Consider the following 19,860-nt stretch of genomic DNA (forward strand, 5'->3'; position numbering starts at 1 on the left):
CTTCTTCTTCTTCTTCTTCTTCTTCTTCTTCTTCTTCTTCTTCTTCTTCTTCTTCTTCTTTTCATCTTCTTCTTCTTCTTTTCTTCTTTTCATCTTCTTCAAAAATCTATATAGTTATTGTGTAGTACTTTTATACTGTAAAATAACATGGGATATAAACAGTCAAATTAATACAAATGTCTAACTATGACATGACAGCTCAGTTTAAGCACAATTATCATTACAGTTATAAAATAAATAACAAGTAATTAAATAGGCAAGTCACTGTGAGTTGAAAACTAGATAATATCAAGAAATAGATTAAAACATGTTTTTCTTTTGATTTAATGATAGTTAAAGGCCTTGAGTCCCCATACAGAAGTTATAGTATGTTTAGGTTGTTTTAAAACTCCTAATATAATAAAGTGTTCACATTTCACCAGATTAGGTAGGTTCCTATCGCCAACTGAATTGAATCGAAGGAAAATAACATGTCAAAAACATTAATTAAATGTATTTTGAATATGTTAATACAAAAGGTAAGTATAGGAATACATAGGGGATCAGTACAGGTTTTATTAAATGTCAAATTACAATTGGATTTATAATTGTGCAATGGTTTAAAACATTGTAATTGTTTATTAATTGTCCACATATATATATAATCCATATGTAATGAAATTATATAATATATATGTAAATAAAATTGCGGATAAAAACAGGTTATTGTACATGAATCAAACATCTGTGATTCAGGCAGGTTTTACATATAATGGTTTAGATACTGTGAAAATGATTTATCAAGGGGCCAAGAGGAGCCACAGTGTCCAAGACAAGGTATTCACTGGGGCTCAGAGTCAGCCTGCATTGGACACTATAGCGGTTTAAGTGAGAAATATAAACAAACTAGGAAAAGCACAAATCTATGCGAGCATGTGTGCAGTTTAGCCTACATCTGTACTGACTGTTGTCTTGAATGCCCACAGAGCGGCAGAACTCAATGTACCCACTGTACAGCTGAAGAGTCTGCTCACTATAATCATTAGCATCCTTCAGTTAATGACCATTTGCAAAATATGTTAATTATCTTCACGGGCACAATCAGTCTATTAATTCCACTACAGGTAAAAGTAAACTAATGACAAAAAAACAAACAAAAAATACATATATGTGTGCAAGCAAGAGGTGGTGTAAACAAGAATGAAAATGTCTGAACCCAGTCAGCTACAATGATAAATGATTGGCGATGCCACATTCTTTAACATGAAAAGTCCATCTGCAGGTCTCAGAGGGCCAACATTTTGCTTCTGCAGCAATGATTTTAATATCTTGGAAAAGTGTTGGGGGCAATGTTCAGTAATATACACTATGGCCTCCGCCAGAGAAACACTGTGCAGGAAATTTCCCCCCAGTCAATACATTTATATCCAGGGCGTAAGTGTGCTTGGCATTAGAAGAGAGGACAAAGTGTTGGAAAGGGAAGAGGAAAGATGAATGCATATATCTTAACTAATGTATAGTCTCTGCAAATTAAAGAACAGATCAAACTGAGTAAAACACATTTTGTTAATGCACATTATAGCCATTTACTTGTCCAATGTCACTAACACCAAATTGAAATTGAAGCAACCCAGCCCGTTTTCAGATCATATAGGCTTGAACCCAGTCCTCGTGACTTCATTTGCTTTGTATTGTCCCCTGCTTTGGTCAACTAGGTGAAAAGTGACCTGGTTAGGTGTGGATACCAGAGAACAGTATCTGACCATCAGTCCTAATTATTCACCCAGCAGTGTATTGTGCTTCCTAGAATTGGGACTACAAGAGCAGAAATGTTTGTTTTCAAGTCTGTTATTACTGAATTTTAAATAAAAAAGGTTGATATTTTAAAAACACATATCCTCAAACAGCATAAATAAGCATTGGATAATTATCAACACATTCATTCAATATTAAGGGTAACAAATTAAATACAGTGCATACAAAGTCTTGGGCATATTGGAAAGGTATCATACTGATTTCTTTTTATCTTCTCTGGAGAACTGTAATCTAAACCAAGTACGAAGGGTTACTCATAATTTGGCAGGAACAGATTTTGTGCATATGTTGTGGCTGACTTGAAACAACCATTCCTCTTCACAAGACTAACTTCACCTCAGGATGACATTCCTCATCATTAATTAGTGAACAGCAATGTGTTTTGTAAATGTGCTAAAACTTTCAGCTTAAAATAACAAGTTCAGAAGGGGCTTAAACACACCGCATATTAAGCAGTGTGGTTTTGATGTCTGCTTGAGAGAGTCTTTTTTCCCACTTCCTGTGAAGAATGTTCAAACACCATAGGGGCTTTAATTCATACCCCCGTTTTTTCATAAACTGCCGTGGACTTTTTCCAGACTTGTCCAACAACTTTGCATTACAAAGGAGTTTTTGTTTCTTTGTGGGCACACAGGAATATATTCTGAAGGCAAACTGTCAACGTCTGTAATCTTTTCAAAATGACTGATCTGACTGTACATATTTTATTTGTCAGAGATTTTCTTAGGCAAGATGAAGGTCCAGCAGCAAAGTCCCAAAATGTAAATGGCAATATTAAAAATGGCTTATTATGGACACAGGTGCAAGAAAACAACGCTTGACTTCCCGGAATAAACACATCATAGTTTGACCTGGGGCATCCTACACTCCACTCTGTAATTTTGAACACAATCCATTTCCAATTAACAGTGAAGTGTTTGATGTTTATGTATGTCAGTGCCACTAAAGCCATTCTGTAAGCCATTCTTAAAATGTGAGGCAAACTAAACTGTAAGAAATGATCCTGCTGCAAACATCAAATATATTTGAAGCATCTGGGCAAAACCCCATTATAATGTCTTCATTAAAAAAATATAGAGTTTATGCATTTACCAGCCTCTATAAGATTAGCCATGTTTACCTCCTTAAAATTATAAATGCACACATTACTCCAGGGCTGCCTTAAAAACCTCTGTCTTCTGGAAAGGAGTAGTAGTACTTTATGTTACAAATTACACATAAACTTCAAGGTTTCTCCAAAAACCTATGCAATAGAACATTTCTTCATAGAATTGCTTTTATCAAAAGACCAAAATAGACCAACAATGTATCTCTGATGAACTGGGGAAATGTTCTGTAAAACTTGTCATTAGGTAATATAATCACAGTTAATAAACAACCTATTTACTGTTAATAGAGGGTGAACAGCAAGATCCTCAAGCAGTATTAATGTAGTTATAAACAGCTGTAAATCAATCTGACTTGGGAATGCAAACATGAGAACTTTCATTACCTAATATATTATAAAAGAGATGGAATAAAAATACTTGATTATTGGCTTATATTTACATTCATTTTCTTTTATATGTGACTGTAAAATATGAATCTGTTTATTAAGTGTTAGTAACTTTATAATAATTAATTACCAGATATTACAGCTTCTCTTAAAGAGGATTTGTCCACACAGGTATTTAACCATATAGATACCTTGCTGTGTGAACTGATATCTGTCTGGATAACATACTTATACTAAAATAGTTTGTATTGCCCTTTTCCCTTACTATTCAGTACTGTATTATTATGTTTTAAATTCAAGCAAGAATATCCATTTTAATGATGTATTAAGTGAATGTACCAGCTGGTAATCAGCACTCTTTTAGAATGCCTAGCCTGTGACAGAAATTCCTCTTTGTAAAATTGAGTGACTAGTGATGCCAAATTTTGTGACACATTGTTCTCCTCCAGATATACAAAAGCCAAGCACATGAATGCACGGCACCACCTGTAGCTCCATTAAGCTATACCTATTAACACAACTCAAGCTGGGCTGAGGACTATTCTATCGCCATAGTCAGTTGCCAAAATCAGACAGTTAATTGTAATTAAAAAATAATTTAGTGAAAGCCTTGGCAAGATTCTGTAAGGGGAGCAACATCTCTTTCTGTGGCAATATCAATTAATGCACTTTTGTTGTAATGCACAAGTATGCTGTGAATTCAGTTAAAAGCAGCATTTCTAGGCTGTGTACATCCTTGGTTCCACTGCTGTCTCCTTGAGGTGATTGCCCAAGCAGTGACATGAATGGAGGGAGGTCAGGTGAGCTTAAATTCCTACCCACCTGATTCTATAGCCCACAAATGTTTCCTTTTTATCAGTAATACACATTTTGTCAACAGATTTTTACCTAAATTACCCCCTGCCCTTATAATATCCTCAATGCTTTGCTGCACACCAGTGATACAGAGAGAGAAAGATACATTGTCCTTGGCATCACACATAGGGTATAGATTCAAAACTGTGGATTGTATTTAATCTTGAATGAATAGCTCTGCCACATCAATGATTATCACAACACCCAAAATGTACACTCTTGTTTTGGTATTTAAAAGCAGTTTGTTTAAATCTTTCAATTAATTTGCAATATGCAATATACATAGTGATGCACACTGCATTTAATTTGAAATGAATTGCCTATTTTAAGGGTCCATTACACAATGCAAATAATTAATATTAATGCACTCATCACAGTAATACTTTAAACAAACGTCTGTAATTCCAGTGTAATTAAACATGAAGTAGCACATTAATCGGTGCCTACAACGAATTTGAAGGCACCAAATGGTGGTGACATCAGCCCCTACAAGCCAAACCTAATTCATAATTTCCAGCACACCTGGATTATAATGCTATATTTCGAGCTGATACATTATTCATGCAAACAGATTAACCTCAACGAAACAGTGTATAAGTACTGCAGCTGAGATAGAAAGGTGAGAACGAAGCAATGAATTTAGGATACCCGGGAGACTGGTCGTCATGAAATCCCTGTCTAATGAGATCGCAAACCCATATGTTCTTAGTCTCAACACAGGAGGATAAACTGTCTTTGCATTAAAATTAAGGCAGTGGATGGATAAGAAGCTCTGTCTGAGGGTGGAAGACAAATGGCAGAAGTATTGTAATTTAGAGTATTAAAAGCCCGTGACATTTAGAATTGTCTTTTCGGCATGCTTCGTAAATGCCACCTTACTCCCATGTGAAGCACTTGTGGGGGGGCAATGCACTTGGAATCCAATATCTCTTCATGGTCAAAGAAACCAACACACATTTCCAACTGTGTGGAAGATGTTTTACAACAATTAAGAAGAAGAAATTTTAACAGTTGAAATAACCCTGGAACCTGTATTTAACGTCTTTTGATCTAACACAGATATACCTCATGTCATCATTTTCACTCAGGTCTTATGTTACACCCTTAAAAAAGTAATACCTTTAAACAATCACAACTAGTTGAGTTCCCCTGTAACTTTTTATGCTTGTGTGAAGAGAGCCTATGACCATATTAACTGTCATGGTTCCCATTACAAAATATAGTTCTGATCCAGACACAGTGCAGTTTGATATTAATTCGGATCCCTAATTGCTTTTTAAGTTTTGAATTTCTTGGTTTGGAAGGGGGTTGTGAAACAGGCCAGTGAAAATGATCTTGATGAGAGGCTCCTGCAAACAGTAATAAATCAAGCTATGAGTTTAAACAAGGATCTCATGGCTGACAGCCTATATTTTGAATCCAAAAGCTCCAATATACAGTGGGGGAAAAAGTATTTGATCCCCTGCTGATTTTGTACGTTTGCCCACTGACAAAGAAAATATCAGTCTATAATTTTAATGGTAGGTGTATTTTAACAGTGAGAGACAGAATAACAACAAAAAAATCCAGAAAAATGCATTTCAAAAAAGTTATAAATTGATTTGCATGTTAATGAGTGAAATAAGTATTTGACCCCTGCGACATAGTACTTGGTGGCAAAACCCTTGTTGGCAATCACAGAGGTCAGACGTTTCTTGTAGTTGGCCACCAGGTTTGCACACATCTCAGGAGGGATTTTGTCCCACTCCTCTTTGCAGATCCTCTTCAAGGTTTCGAGGCTGACGTTTGGCAACTCGAACCTTCAGCTCCCTCCACAGATTTTCTATGGGATTAAGGTCTGGAGACTGGCTAGGCCACTCCAGGACCTTAATGTGCTTCTTCTTGAGCCACTCCTTTGTTGCCTTGGCTGTGTGTTTTGGGTCATTGTCATGCTGGAATACCCATCCACGACCCATTTTCAATGCCCTGGCTGAGGGAAGGAGGTTCTCACCCAAGATTTGACTGTACATGGCCCCGTCCATCGTCCCTTTGATGCGGTGCAGTTGTCCTGTCCCCTTAGCAGAAAAACACCCCCAAAGCATAATGTTTCCACCTCCATGTTTGACGGTGGGGATGGTGTTCTTGGGGTCATTCCTCCTCCTCCAAACATGGCGAGTTGAGTTGATATCAAAGAGCTTGATTTTGGTCTCATCTGACCACAACACTTTCACCCAGTTCTCCTCTGAATCATTCAGATGTTCATTGGCAAACTTCAGACCGGCCTGTACATGTGCTTTCTTGAGCAGGGGGACCTTGCGGGCGCTGCAGGATTTCAGTCCTTCACGGTGTAGTGTGTTACCCATTGTTTTCTTGGTGACTGTGGTCCCAGCTGCCTTGAGATCATTAACAAGATCCTCCCGTGTAGTTCTGGGCTGATTCCTCACCGTTCTCATGATCATTGAAACTCCATGAGGTGAGATCTTGCATGGAGCCCCAGACCGAGGGAGACTGACAGTTATTTTGTGTTTCTTCCATTTGCGAATAATCGCACCAACTGTTGTCACCTTCTCACCAAGCTGCTTGGCGATGGTCTTGTAGCCCATTCCAGCCTTGTGTAGGTCTACAATCTTGTCCCTGACATCCTTGGACAGCTCTTTGGTCTTGGCCATGGTGGAGAGTTTGGAATCTGATTGATTGATTGCTTCTGTGGACAGGTGTCTTTTATACAGGTAACGAGCTGAGATTAGGAGCACTCCCTTTAAGAGAGTGCTCCTAATCTCAGATCGTTACCTGTATAAAAGACACCTGGGAGCCAGAAATCTTGCTGATTGATAGGGGATCAAATACTTATTTCCCTCATTAACATGCAAATCAATGTATAACTTTTTTGAAATGCGTTTTTCTGGATTTTTTTTGTTGTTATTCTGTCTCTCACTGTTAAAATACACCTACCATTAAAATTATAGACTGATCATTTCTTTGTCAGTGGGCAAACGTACAAAATCAGCAGGGGATCAAATACTTTTTTCCCTCACTGTAGCTGTAAGTGTGACAAGTTATGTGACACTACTCTTCTGAAATAACTCCGGCAAAGATAAAGGGCATTTTAAAACAGTACTCTTGTGCACAATATGACAACATCAAAGAAAAACAGATAATTCAAAGGATCATTTAAATCTCTTCATGGTCCCATGCAGTATCATTGCGTATTCATGGGCCCTGTTTGCTTGAAACCTTGAGATTTAAAAGCTAGGTAGCGGCACTTAAAATATGCAGGAATTAATGATGAATTGCAAGTTGATGAGGAAACAACCACATAATGGGCCATATGGGACTAATTACACTGGAGAAGTTTTAATTGTTATCGAGTGTTTTCTTCAAATCATTTTGAAAACCTGCTCCATGTTAAAGCTAATATCACTGTCACTTTCACTTGGTATGCTGTGATTTTGTCCCTTTTTAATTGTATTTTCTTTTGGAACACATCTGTAACATCCTTACATTTGTTAAATTTGTCCTGGTTTAATGTTTTAAGGAAAGCATTCTCAAATTGTAGCATATCATAGAGGAGTAAATGTGTAGGTATTAGTCTTACAATCTCACTGTGTTACTTAAACTACGATCAAAATATCACTTCGAATTTAGTCATTTTAAAAAGTTGCACTATTGTTGTAAGAGCCACTTAATGTTTCTATGAAGAGCTTGTTTTTTTTACCCTCTTAGACCAGTGATAAACTAACATTTTTTTAAGCAAATTATTCTTGGCAACCCAGATTGACAATAAAATTGACCATGTGTCACTAATTGACTGCCTGGGGTGTCAAGAAAATATTGATTGAAGAGCAAGTTTGCCAGAATATACAGCTAGTTTATTTTCAGCAATTCTGCAGACAATTTGTATGTTTAGCCAATGATACTACATTTTCCAATTACTTGATTTCATTAAATACTGTATTAGTGCAACAGGACTATTAGGACACTCTTCAATTGATTTTTCTTAGATGCACAATGTGGGATGTAGATGTGTTAAATATGAAGACCACAGCAGAAACAAGATGAAGATTAGGAGTAATCAAATACTTCCCAGACATAAAATACAGAACCAGGAACCTCTTTGATACGCACCCTGCCTGTTTCTATGAAACAGTCATACACTTGTTCAAATAAAGGTCTATTCAAAAATACACATCAATTCCAAATTGTTCTGATCACTACATAGGACCATTCACAGCCTCCAACGATACCTATTACAATTTGGATATCTCCTACACTTCTGTTAAATACAAGTCAAATTTAGTACTTATCTAGGAGCAATTTTGTCTCCTTTAAGCTTTCAAATGTTGAGATTTAGTCTGGGATATAGCCCAGCCATTACATAAAGGAGTCAATTAGCATCACCACATATCTAGTCTAACAGGATTGTGTCCTAAGGGTGAGCCCAAGTATATAAAGATAACCTATCCAGGAATAAATTAATACGACCACAATGAAAAAGAGAAAAGGACAAGCAGTAACAACACTAATAAGGGAAAATATAATAACTGTCAACTTCATACCTGTATGGACACATCACTGTAAGAGCCACCGATGACCCCAGAGATAGCCAAAGGGAAGTCATCATGAACAGCATACGAGCCATCAGGACAAATGTACTCCGTCTCATCTACTTTGGTCAGGGAGGCTCGCACGAACTCCAGGGACTGTTCTAGGGCGTAGGTGTCTTTGGAGCAGGTGTCCAGGATGTGGGCACCAAGCTTGATGCCAGGCAAAAGCTTACTGTCATTGTTGATCTCATCCAAAGCCAGAAGCATGGCCTCTAGGCGCTGGATTCCTCGCTGCTCATTTATCTTCCCACAGTCTTCCATCCCTTCTCCTTTCTCGTGGACAGGGAAGAGCCCTCCAATCACAAGGTCCCCCTCAACAGTAATCTCCCGCTTGGTGCCTGTGTTGTAACTGGAGGTGGGCAGCGCCACCTGCACCAGGATGTGAAGAAGCAGGAGGCGTAGAATACAGGAGACCCCCATTTTGAACCTCACGTTCTTCATGTGGCAGGCAAACTAGGGTTTCTTTCTTAGTGTCTTGAGCAGAAGCACTGCCAAGTTTTAAAGGCTCAATCTTTTTATCAGAATGTAATCCACTTTCTGCAGCAAAGGGGGCATCTTTTGATCCTGCGACCTAGGAGCAAGGAGAAACAGCAGCTGCGTGATTGCATGTTGTACAGTCCAGTAAAGCAATCGTACCCATTGACTGAAATATCCACGTACATGCAAATTGAACAGGCAAGATTTTCAACCCAAAGATCATTAATATGAAGAACAAGCTGCTGAGTTAAATAGGTTGCAGTGCTATAAACTGGTGGGAGTTTAAGTGGAATCTGTTTTTTATTATAATGACAATACAATTATTACTTGTGATGATAATACTTTTCAAAGTATGTTTATCTCTTTTGCTGCCCAAATCAAATAACAGCATTCAAGAACTACATCGGCATCACTCACCAGAGCTGATCAGTAATAAAGAAGCACATCTGGCAGAATGAGTGCTTTCATCACCTTTTGATACGTAGCTTGTTGACTGTCGTTCTCTTTTTTATTGCAGGTCAGCAAATGCCTGAACTCACAGCCCAATCATCTCTGGATCCGCTGCTTCTTCCCCAAGATATCCGTTAGATTAAGTTATTGTCTGCTTTCTCAAATTCATTTCTCTGCTATTTTATGTCTTTTTTTTTCGGTGTTGTTACTGTTTATTTTTTTACTTCTTGGCACACTATTCATAGAACATTACTGTTCCTCTGCACACCAGGGGGCAAGGGGGGGTTTCATGTAAATTGCAATGCTGTCACAAACATATATTGGGAAGATAATTATAGGCAAAAGCTTTTTTTTAAATAATCATTAAAAAAAGAAGCAAGCAATTTCAAAGGCATGAGACTGTAATTTAATGTTGCTGTTTGTTTATAATGTTCTTTTCACACTGTCGGTTTTTGCTAGATATTGTGAGCTTTCACGATTAAAATTATCCTTTCTTGATAGTAATACACTTTTCAGAATTTAAGAATTATAATAAGACAGATGAAGAACATGATTATAGGATTTTGTTATCTGCCGCGATCTGTCAGGATACCTGAGGCATTTTTGAATTTAACAATGCATCTTAAAGGACTTCAATTCTCAGTGCTTCTTTGGCTTGTTCCTTGGTATACAAATAGCCAAGGGTCTGTCTGTCACACACCAAAAAGCAGTGATAGGTTACATCCTTTCTTGCATTACAACTAAGGTAGTTTATCAGGTACCTTCATGTTCAGCATTCTGTAACAGCAGTTTCCTCAGACCCGACTGAGTGTATTGACTCAGACATATGCCATTAATTACTTATGTGTCGATACACCAGTCACCGAAAAATTAAGCTCAACTGATACATTATTTTTGACGTGTTTCTGTAATTTAAATATCGTAGCTCAGTTGTATCATTTGTGACTGAATGTAGGGGCTGTTTCAGGTTAGATAGTGTAAATGAACTAAATAAAAATGTGTATGCATTATCAAGAAAACAATACATTATTATGTCTCAGCTTTTCTGACACTGTTCTAAAGTGCAACCAAATTAGTTCAATCTGAGTAAAAATTAATGCAAAATGTATAGATTCACAGTTGGGTGTATGTATGTGTATCTATCCATCCATCTATCTATATATCTATACATATAGTAGTGGATTGACAAACGTTGATAATAATTGTGATGATGATGCAAGTTTCATAAATATTTCACTTTCAGAAGGCAGGGGATATCCTCCTACGTGAATTGGAATTGTAGGTCAATGGTTGAAATCCACATTGCAAAATTGTTGCAAGCTTATTATTTAGACACTGTGAAGAGTGGATTACAACATTATACAAACTTATATGAAGGTTTCCGTTTCAATTAAATGCATTAACTTCTATTTTTTTTTTACTGCAACCTTGTGGAGGCGGTCTATCATTCAACTCATGTCTGTGGTTATTGTACACACTGGACTCCCCGCAGAATACAATGTCAAAACCAATGATGCAGACAAACCAGGAGAACGCCATGAAGATTACCCTGAAGCAGGAATCCCTGACACTTCCACTTCAGATCGCTCTGATGGTCTGAATCTAAATTCAGTTGCTTGCTAAAACAAAGATCAACACAACTACGCAAACACACATCACTGTGTGCTCTTCCATAGTGCAAAACAGGGTGGAAAATTGGTTTGCAACAGAGATCATAGTATTGCCATCAATTATATTTCGGTTCCACCAATGAATTCTGCATTAACCTTAAATATAAGTCTGACATGGTAATCCTCAAAAAAATATTATCTGAGACACACTATCATAATGGCACTTTTATTTTATGACTCTTTCTGTTCCTTTCTAGAGAGATATGATAAGTTTGTTTTTCTATTAACAGATTAGGGCACATACAGGCCTGTTCTGCAGCTGTCTTTAGTTCCTGTTTGTTCTTTCAGGGTTTTGCCAAAATAAACCAATCAGAGAGATAGCAAAACCATTAGGTGTGGCCAAATCAAGTATTTGGTACATCCTTAAAAAGAAAGATTGCACTGGTGAGCTCAGGAACACCAAAAGGCCAGGAAGACCACGGAAAACAATTCTCAAAAATTCTTTCCCTGGTGAAGAAAAACCCGTTCACAACAGCTGGCCAGATCAAGAACACCCTCCAGGAGGTAGGCGTATCTGTGTCAGTCAACAATCAAGAGAAGACTTCACCAGAGTAAATACAGAGGGTTTACCACAAGATGTAAACAGGAAACAGGAAGACCAGATTATAGTTTGCTAAAAAAACATCTAAAGAACCCTGTACAGTTCTGGAACAACATCCTATGGACAGATGAGACAAAGATCAACATGATCCAGAATGACTATGAAGAGTATGGAGAAGGGAAAGAACTGCTCATGATCCGAGCAGTACAGGCCTGGCAGAGCATCACCAGGGAAGTAAGAATGAAAATAAATTACTGTTTTGGGAAACAAACATTTGAAAAGGTCACACCAATGTTTCTTGTTCCACTGAGGTTATATGCATAGTTATGAATTTTTGTATACATACGCATATGTATTTGTCCAACAGTACTAAATACAACAGTTACAATAAATTCAGCAAGGAAAGGGACCCCCCACCCAGAAAAATAAATCCATATTCATGCTTCTACAGACTCACTGACAACCACTGTGATGCATAGAGATAGAATACATTGCCTTCCTTATTAATAATAATATTTTTCCTCCAGTGTCACATCTGGCCACTTCACAACCAAAAGAAGAACAAGGAAGTAGCTGTCCATCATCCCCAAGGATGCCGTATATAATCCACATTAGTGGTATCATTTTCTGCGGGCGGATTGTCCAAATTTCTAGCAGGCCGGCATGTACAATTCCCCAGCTAGTTAATTAATTACTCCCTTAATTGCATACTGATATAATTTGCTGGCATCTTTATTGAGTAAATATCACTGGAGGTCTCTTACCTCTGTAAGTGAAGCAGGGTTACTAACACAGCTTGAATTGTAACTAATTGCATCACCAGGAGATAAAGAATGAATAATAAATATATACATTTTTCATTAAAAAAAGAATAATGCCGCTGCTGTGTGGACAGCGCGTACTCCTCCAGCATGTAAACGAGGGACTCGTCAGACTCCAGGCAGTTCCACATAACTGTGTGGGAGCTTGTTAAATACAGACTGCTGTCAATTATTTATCAATGGGATTTGTTGCGTTGGCAGCCACCGCAGATGAACTGCATTGTTTTTAATCACTCAACAACAAAGTTCCTATTAGACACTCGCAAGTTCAGACCTGAGGCATTTTCCCGAAAGGCCATACATGCAGAATGATGATTATCTGCTCACAATTACATTCATCACATCCTCGGCAGAATGGTTTCTGAACGTTTGTGATTTAAGTCATCACGATAACATCTCCAGCAAGAAACACACTATGCCATTTTATTTAAAAGCCTTTATAGATTTGTTGTTTGTTTGTTTGTTTGGTTGGTTTTCTCCGCCTTTGACCATGCCTATTCACCTAGTGGCCACAGCAACCAGGTGACAAAGGGAGATTGAAGGCAGGTGAGCAAAATGTCACTGCTGAATCTTATTCACACTGGCATGAAAAACAACTGTTAACGCATGAAGAGAATCCATTAACCTCCCTCCCTTATATCCTTGGTTAAAAATAGGCAATTTTGACAAGAGCCAGCACTGCTAAACATATACAAGAACTGATATGTTTTCCGATAGGGACGTTTTTGATGTCTCCCATAAGAAATACAAATTTGATCAAAGGCCCAATGAAAGTGACATTGAATTGTTTCCAGTGATTTGTTCAATTTTGTGATTTTTATATCCTGCTGCCTTCTTAAAGGAACTTTCAGTATCTACATGTCGAACCCTTAAGTATTACAATTGATGGGTTAAATAACACTCTCATTATTGTATCTTTACATGGCATTCACTCCTATGTTCTTTTAGAGAGGGAGAGAAATACATACAAAAATAAAACAGATTCTTTCACTCATTAGGTATCCCTTTCTACTCTTTGTTTCCATGGAAACCTACCCAGCAAGATGGAAACTGGGAGAGAGACAAGAAAGGACATGTGTACCAATCTGAAATCCCAGGTGGTGGCTTTATCAACAACTGAGCTCCTTTGCATGTTACAATGTGATGTATTCACACCAATATAGTGGCATGGATTTCTGGAGTTTATCTCTGCTCTAGAAACCTACGTTTTCCCATCATTTTTTAACACTGACTACTGTCAAATGAGCTACATGCCGCTAGATATATAAAACATGTGTTTCTTATTTTTAGGCATTATACTGAGGGGGGAGGCAAGCAATTGGTGTTACAACTGAGCTTTCAAAGTAGAAATGTATTAATTCTTTTTGATTCTGCCCCTATCCTTATCCTTGTTCTCCTTGCCCTCATCAAACACAATAAAGGTGAGTTTTGCATGACATTCACAGGAACTTCCAGCAGAGGGATGTCTCTCTCTCATGTCTTTACACAAAGCTAAATGTTCATTCATAAATTAATCACTGCACTAAATAGGGGATATTTCATTGTTTGAAATGGTCATCATAAAATTTGTATTATTTTTCAACCTCCAAAAAGCTGTCTCTCACACAGAGATGTCTTAATAAACTAGGTACAATATCCTATGGTACAATATGGTGTATGAATAAGAAAATATTATGAAGTGCCTAGGTTAATCAATACTTTTAGTCACTTCTTCACATCGGTGTTCTAAAAAACAATGCCACCAGGTGTGATGTCTTTTTAGTTGTACAAACAAAATCCAGTTGTATCACCTGGGCTCCCCTGCAGGTAGCAAGTGTAACCAGTTTCAAATCAACAATTTCAGAATATAAAATGATACAAAACAAAAACATAAAACAGGAATTCACAACATAAATGGAGAAAAAAATAATAATCAAAGAGTCCATAAAAGATAGGTAAAGCAATATGGCTAGTCACCACCTTTAATTGATGGAATAGCAAATTCTGTAATGCATTAACATTACATTTAACTACAATTTATTGAAAGGTGTTGTTTCCCCCCAACAACACCCCCCCACCCCCCTCTACCTCACCCCCACCCCACCGGCTCTCCCTGTCAGTTGTGCTCCCAGGGGGATGTTAGCAAAGTTTCCTGATGCCGGCGTTAATTGGCGGTGTTAAACCGTTTGGCCACCAGCCAGACAGCATGTAAAGAAATCTATGCCTAATTACAGTCCTTTCTGAGACAGTTGTGTGGAGAGCAGAGACACATGAACTGGTTTAGAGGAGGGAGGGCAGGACAGAAAGGAGTGAGGGGGTGGACTATCCAAACTGTTTGTTATATTGAGAAAAGACGGGGCAAGGAAAGCACAACATAAAATACCTGACAGGAACTGTAAATGCTACAATGTTGTTTCGGTAATAAAACCCTATTCAATGAACTATTTAACTACCCACTATAAAAAAGGGGGAAAAACATCACTATTTAAACAGACATATATTGATAGATGTTACAGGTTGATAGCAAATGAGAGGCAATAACATTTCTCAGTCCTGTTGTGACCCATCTTGGCTGCCAGGGTTTCTGATCAACTGACTCCAATGTGTTGATTTATGTTTCTCCGACTCCGAGTCATTGGAAAGAAGCCAGCATGAGTCTGGTATCTGGATGTCTCACTACTTTTAATTGACGTTAAAAACCTAATTATTAAGCTGGCATTTCTTAGAACAGATGGCCCCAGTGTGAGGCTTCCATTTGTGACAAACAGTGTGGGGATCAAATTGGCCTTTCAGGGAGCATCAGGGATTTAAGTGCAAAAGAGGCTAAAGAAATATTTTGGGCATCTTTTAGTTGTCTGACAAATTATAGACATTAGCTGGTATCGACAGTCTGCCAGGATGGCCATTTTATCCTGTTAATATATTGTGTCGCAACTGAGAAACAGTCATGTAAACGGTGAAAAAACAAGGTCAAATTATATTAGTATTTGCAACAGTTTGGCGCTGATACTTGACTGCCGTTTAATCCAAGAAGATATCAATCGAGGAAGGTTGCAATAAACGAATTCTAGGATTTTCAATAATGTCTTGAAAATCTGAGGCTTTATAAAAATTGCATAATACATGCAAGACAATGATTTTAAGCATTTATCCTCATAACGTAATTCCACAGGGTTTGTATACAACAGACTGAACCTTAATCTTAAATACAATTCAATTGAAGGTGCAGTAAAAATTCAATTAATTCAATTACAGTGCATGGGGGGAAAGATTTCCAGCACAATATATCTACTGTAAAGCCATCTTTTCTGATTATAAAATTTAGCTCTCAGCAGGAACTGCCATCATACTATTTTACAGTCAACAGAATCTCTCCCCAGTTGTCTCTTCAGAGTTATTCTCTCTGAAAGGAAGTTCAAAAAGAGAAGCAGCTTCAAAACACTTTGAAGCTCCTGAAACAACCCAAGAGCCTTGCTTGATATGGTTCTGATGTTATTCACTATATATATATATATATATATATATATATATATATATATATATATATTTATATATCTATATATATACACTCACCTAGAGGATTATTAGGAACACCATACTAATACTGTGTTTGACCCCCTTTCGCCTTCAGAACTGCCTTAATTCTACGTGGCATTGATTCAACAAGGTGCTGAAAGCATTCTTTAGAAATGTTGGCCCATATTGACAGGATAGCATCTTGCAGTTGATGGAGATTTGTCGGATGCACATCCAGGGCACGAAGCTCCCGTTCCACCACATCCCAAAGATGCTCTATTGGGTTGAGATCTGTTGACTGTGGGGGCCAGTTTAGTACAGTGAACTCATTGTCATGTTCAAGAAACCAATTTGAAATGATTCGACCTTTGTGACATGGTGCATTATCCTGCTGGAAGTAGCCATCAGAGGATGGGTACATGGTGGTCATAAAGGGATGGACATGGTCAGAAACAATGCTCAGGTAGGCCGTGGCATTTAAACGATGCCCAGTTGGCACTAAGGGGCCTAAAGTGTGCCAAGAAAACATCCCCCACACCATTACACCACCACCACCAGCCTGCACAGTGGTAACAAGGCATGATGGATCCATGTTCTCATTCTGTTTACGCCAAATTCTAACTCTACCATCTGAATGTCTCAACACAAATCGAGACTCATCAGACCAGGCAACATTTTTCCAGTCTTCAACTGTCCAGTTTTGGTGAGCTTGTGCAAATTGTAGCCTCTTTTTCCTATTTGTAGTGGAGATGAGTGGTACCCGGTGGGGTCTTCTGCTGTTGTAGCCCATCCGCCTCAAGGTTGTACGTGTTGTGGCTTCACAAATGCTTTGCTGCATACCTCGGTTGTAACGAGTGGTTATTTCAGTCAAAGTTGCTCTTCTATGAACTTGAATCAGTCGGCCCATTCTCCTCTGACCTCTAGCATCAACAAGGCATTTTCGCCCACAGGACTGCCGCATACTGGATGTTTTTCCCTTTTCAGACCATTCTTTGTAAACCCTAGAAATGGTTGTGCGTGAAAATCCCAGTAACTGAGCAGATTGTGAAATACTCAGACCTGGCCAGAGTCTGGCACCAACAACCACGCCACGCTCAAAATTGCTTAAATCACCTTTCTTTCCCATTCAGACATTCAGTTTGGAGTTCAGGAGATTGTCTTGACCAGGACCACACCCCTAAATGCATTGAAGCAACTGCCATGTGATTGGTTGGTTACATAATTGCATTAATGAGAAATTGAACAGGTGTTCCTAATAATCTTTTAGGTGAGTGTATATATATATATATATATATATATATATATATATATATATATATATATATGACTAACCCCCTTTTTGTAACATCACTGCCACAGATTCAAAATTATACTCCAGATTTATAGATTTTCCTATTTACCATATTATTATTTTCTATCTTGATTTCTTTTTGATCAGGTCTTATTACTAGTGTAAGTGTATGGCTGAGCCAGCTTCTTAAACACTTCAAACTTGGCAACACTGGGTTGAGAAGAAATTTAGAAGATTGGACCTGTGAAAACTGTTAATCTGTCTGAGCCGCTTCGATTGCATCCCTGCTGGAAAGTAGCATTAATATATGGTAATATTCGTGGATGGAAGACATATGCTCAATTTCGCTTTGCCAAGGCAGTTAATCTGTTTGGGACTTGAAGCAGGAGAACAAGCATCCTTGAGAAACAGCCGCATGCTTGCAGACCACTGGCAGAGCGATGCCGAAAGCTTCAGCGCGTGAGCAGGCCGGGCCATCTTAACATGATTTTCAGTCTGCGATGGAAATGCTCTCAAGGGAATTAGTCAAGATGCTAATGGGAAGAGGTGTGTGCAGGTTTTATTGAATGCAAGTGAAACAGGATAGACATGGTCAGAACAGCATGAGTCCAGACTTTGGAGGTTTTTGATATTCAGTATGTGAGTATTCAGTTAAAATGTAAAGATTTTTTGTCTGATGTGTTTAATATTAAATTCATAGTTCGTTCATCATTTCTGAAAGAGGAGAGTATTTTTTTCACATTTTAAAGATTGTTTGGAAAGTGAGATCATAGACAATATGTTTTCTGTTGCTACTGTATTTTACTGTTTTAAATGTTATGCTCAGTAGATCCAATCATGAGATGACTGTCATTACTTTTGTTGGTGCAGCAGCCCTACCACTACCACTTTATATGAACACAATTATTTTAAATTGCTGGTTTCATTGCACATTCTAACCTCCCAGCAATTCATTCATATAGTAATTTAATTAAGCCAAATACCTAAAAAGTTGTATTTTTATGCTTTTGAAAATGTAAGCTACCACTGGAACAATGCTAATAGATTTCTCTATCTCTTTCTCTTTTACTGTACAATGAAACTCCCATTTCAGTATTTTTATTACGTTTTTGGGATGTTCTGAAAGTCATAAGTCAGTCAAGTTAAGTAACATCAGCCTTCTCAATGTAACTAGGTATTCAGTAAATGGTTGAACTGCAAATAAATATAAAATAATGCATTTAAAATTGTATTTCATTGATTTATTAAGCACAATCATGTATTTTCTAATCAAATTAATTTGAAGCTCTAAGTTTGGTCTTTTTAAACGAACCAATTACAGTGTAGCCTGTGCACTTTCATTGTGCTCAATCAATCAACACAAGATGATGGCTTAAAGGTAAAATGTTCTTGCAGTAAAATCAGCAAGTATGCTTATCATTGATCGACGTGTCATTTATGTACCATAGATTAGCAACCACAGCATTGTGCGTTGAGTACAGTACCTCCTCTAGGACTTTCACTTCAAAATTGAACATAGATCGCTGAATTCATAGGTGCAGTATTGAATGTAAACCAGCAAATCATAAAGAATACAATTTGAATCGACCCAGTCTCTGTGTCAAATCTTAGAGCTCTGTTGACCAGTATGCTTTACTTATTCAATTTAATACAGTGCTTCAAGATGTTAAGGACTCTCCCCATCAGGTATGTGTATACATTTGATCAACTTGATAGTATTTTAATAGAGACATTTAAGGGCTTGTCAATAAAATATATTGTTTAAATGTATTTTATTGAAAGCTGAATCTTTTAAATGATAAACCTGAATAAATAATACTTCAATGTCTCCTCCACTTTAACAACCGCTCTGTTGAGTCCATCAATTTTGTTCCTTAGTCTGGTACACTTGAATGCACAGGTGTTTCCAATAAAAGCGATGGAGGTGGAGGGTTTTCTGATATAAATAGGATGATGTGTGTTGTTCTAAATTATACATTGCCTGTATCCTCTGGCCTTTCATTCTATTTGACTGTGCTCAGAGGCAACCAGGCATGCACCTTTTACCCAAGCTGAATTATTGCTATCACAAATGCAGGAAAGTGGATGTCATCTTCACTGAAAAAGGGGAAATTCTCAGGCACCAATTTAATCCTCATTTTCGAATGCTTTCGATTCACTCTAATGAGGTATTATGCAACTCTCCCCCTCCTACACATGACCTCTTGTGTTTCATCACTTCCACTAGACTGTATATTTAATTGTGTTTTGGTAATATACCCCAGACAATTACTTAGATATCATTCACTTGCTTATCCACAGGATCTAGTGGCATTCCAGCATTGCAGCCCAACCCTGTGAAGAAAGAAATATCACCGAACGCCTCAGAACCCCTGGGGGACTTCTGGG

General features: G+C 37.8%; 1 protein-coding gene across 2 annotated transcripts in view; it reads right to left on the minus strand.

Annotated features, from left to right (window-relative positions):
• Positions 1-19,860, minus strand: part of LOC136736253 (metabotropic glutamate receptor 2-like) — a 46,248-nt gene that overhangs the window by 15,837 nt on the left and 10,551 nt on the right. For both annotated transcript variants that reach the window (XM_066698100.1, XM_066698101.1), the window contains exon 2: positions 8,680-9,298. In XM_066698100.1, the coding sequence (XP_066554197.1) occupies positions 8,680-9,168 (489 nt within the window). In that variant the 5' untranslated portion in view covers positions 9,169-9,298. The remainder of the gene's footprint in view (positions 1-8,679; positions 9,299-19,860) is intronic.

The sequence above is a fragment of the Amia ocellicauda genome, chromosome 3 (genome assembly GCF_036373705.1).
Source record: "Amia ocellicauda isolate fAmiCal2 chromosome 3, fAmiCal2.hap1, whole genome shotgun sequence".
Classification (NCBI taxonomy): Eukaryota; Metazoa; Chordata; class Actinopteri; order Amiiformes; family Amiidae; genus Amia; species Amia ocellicauda.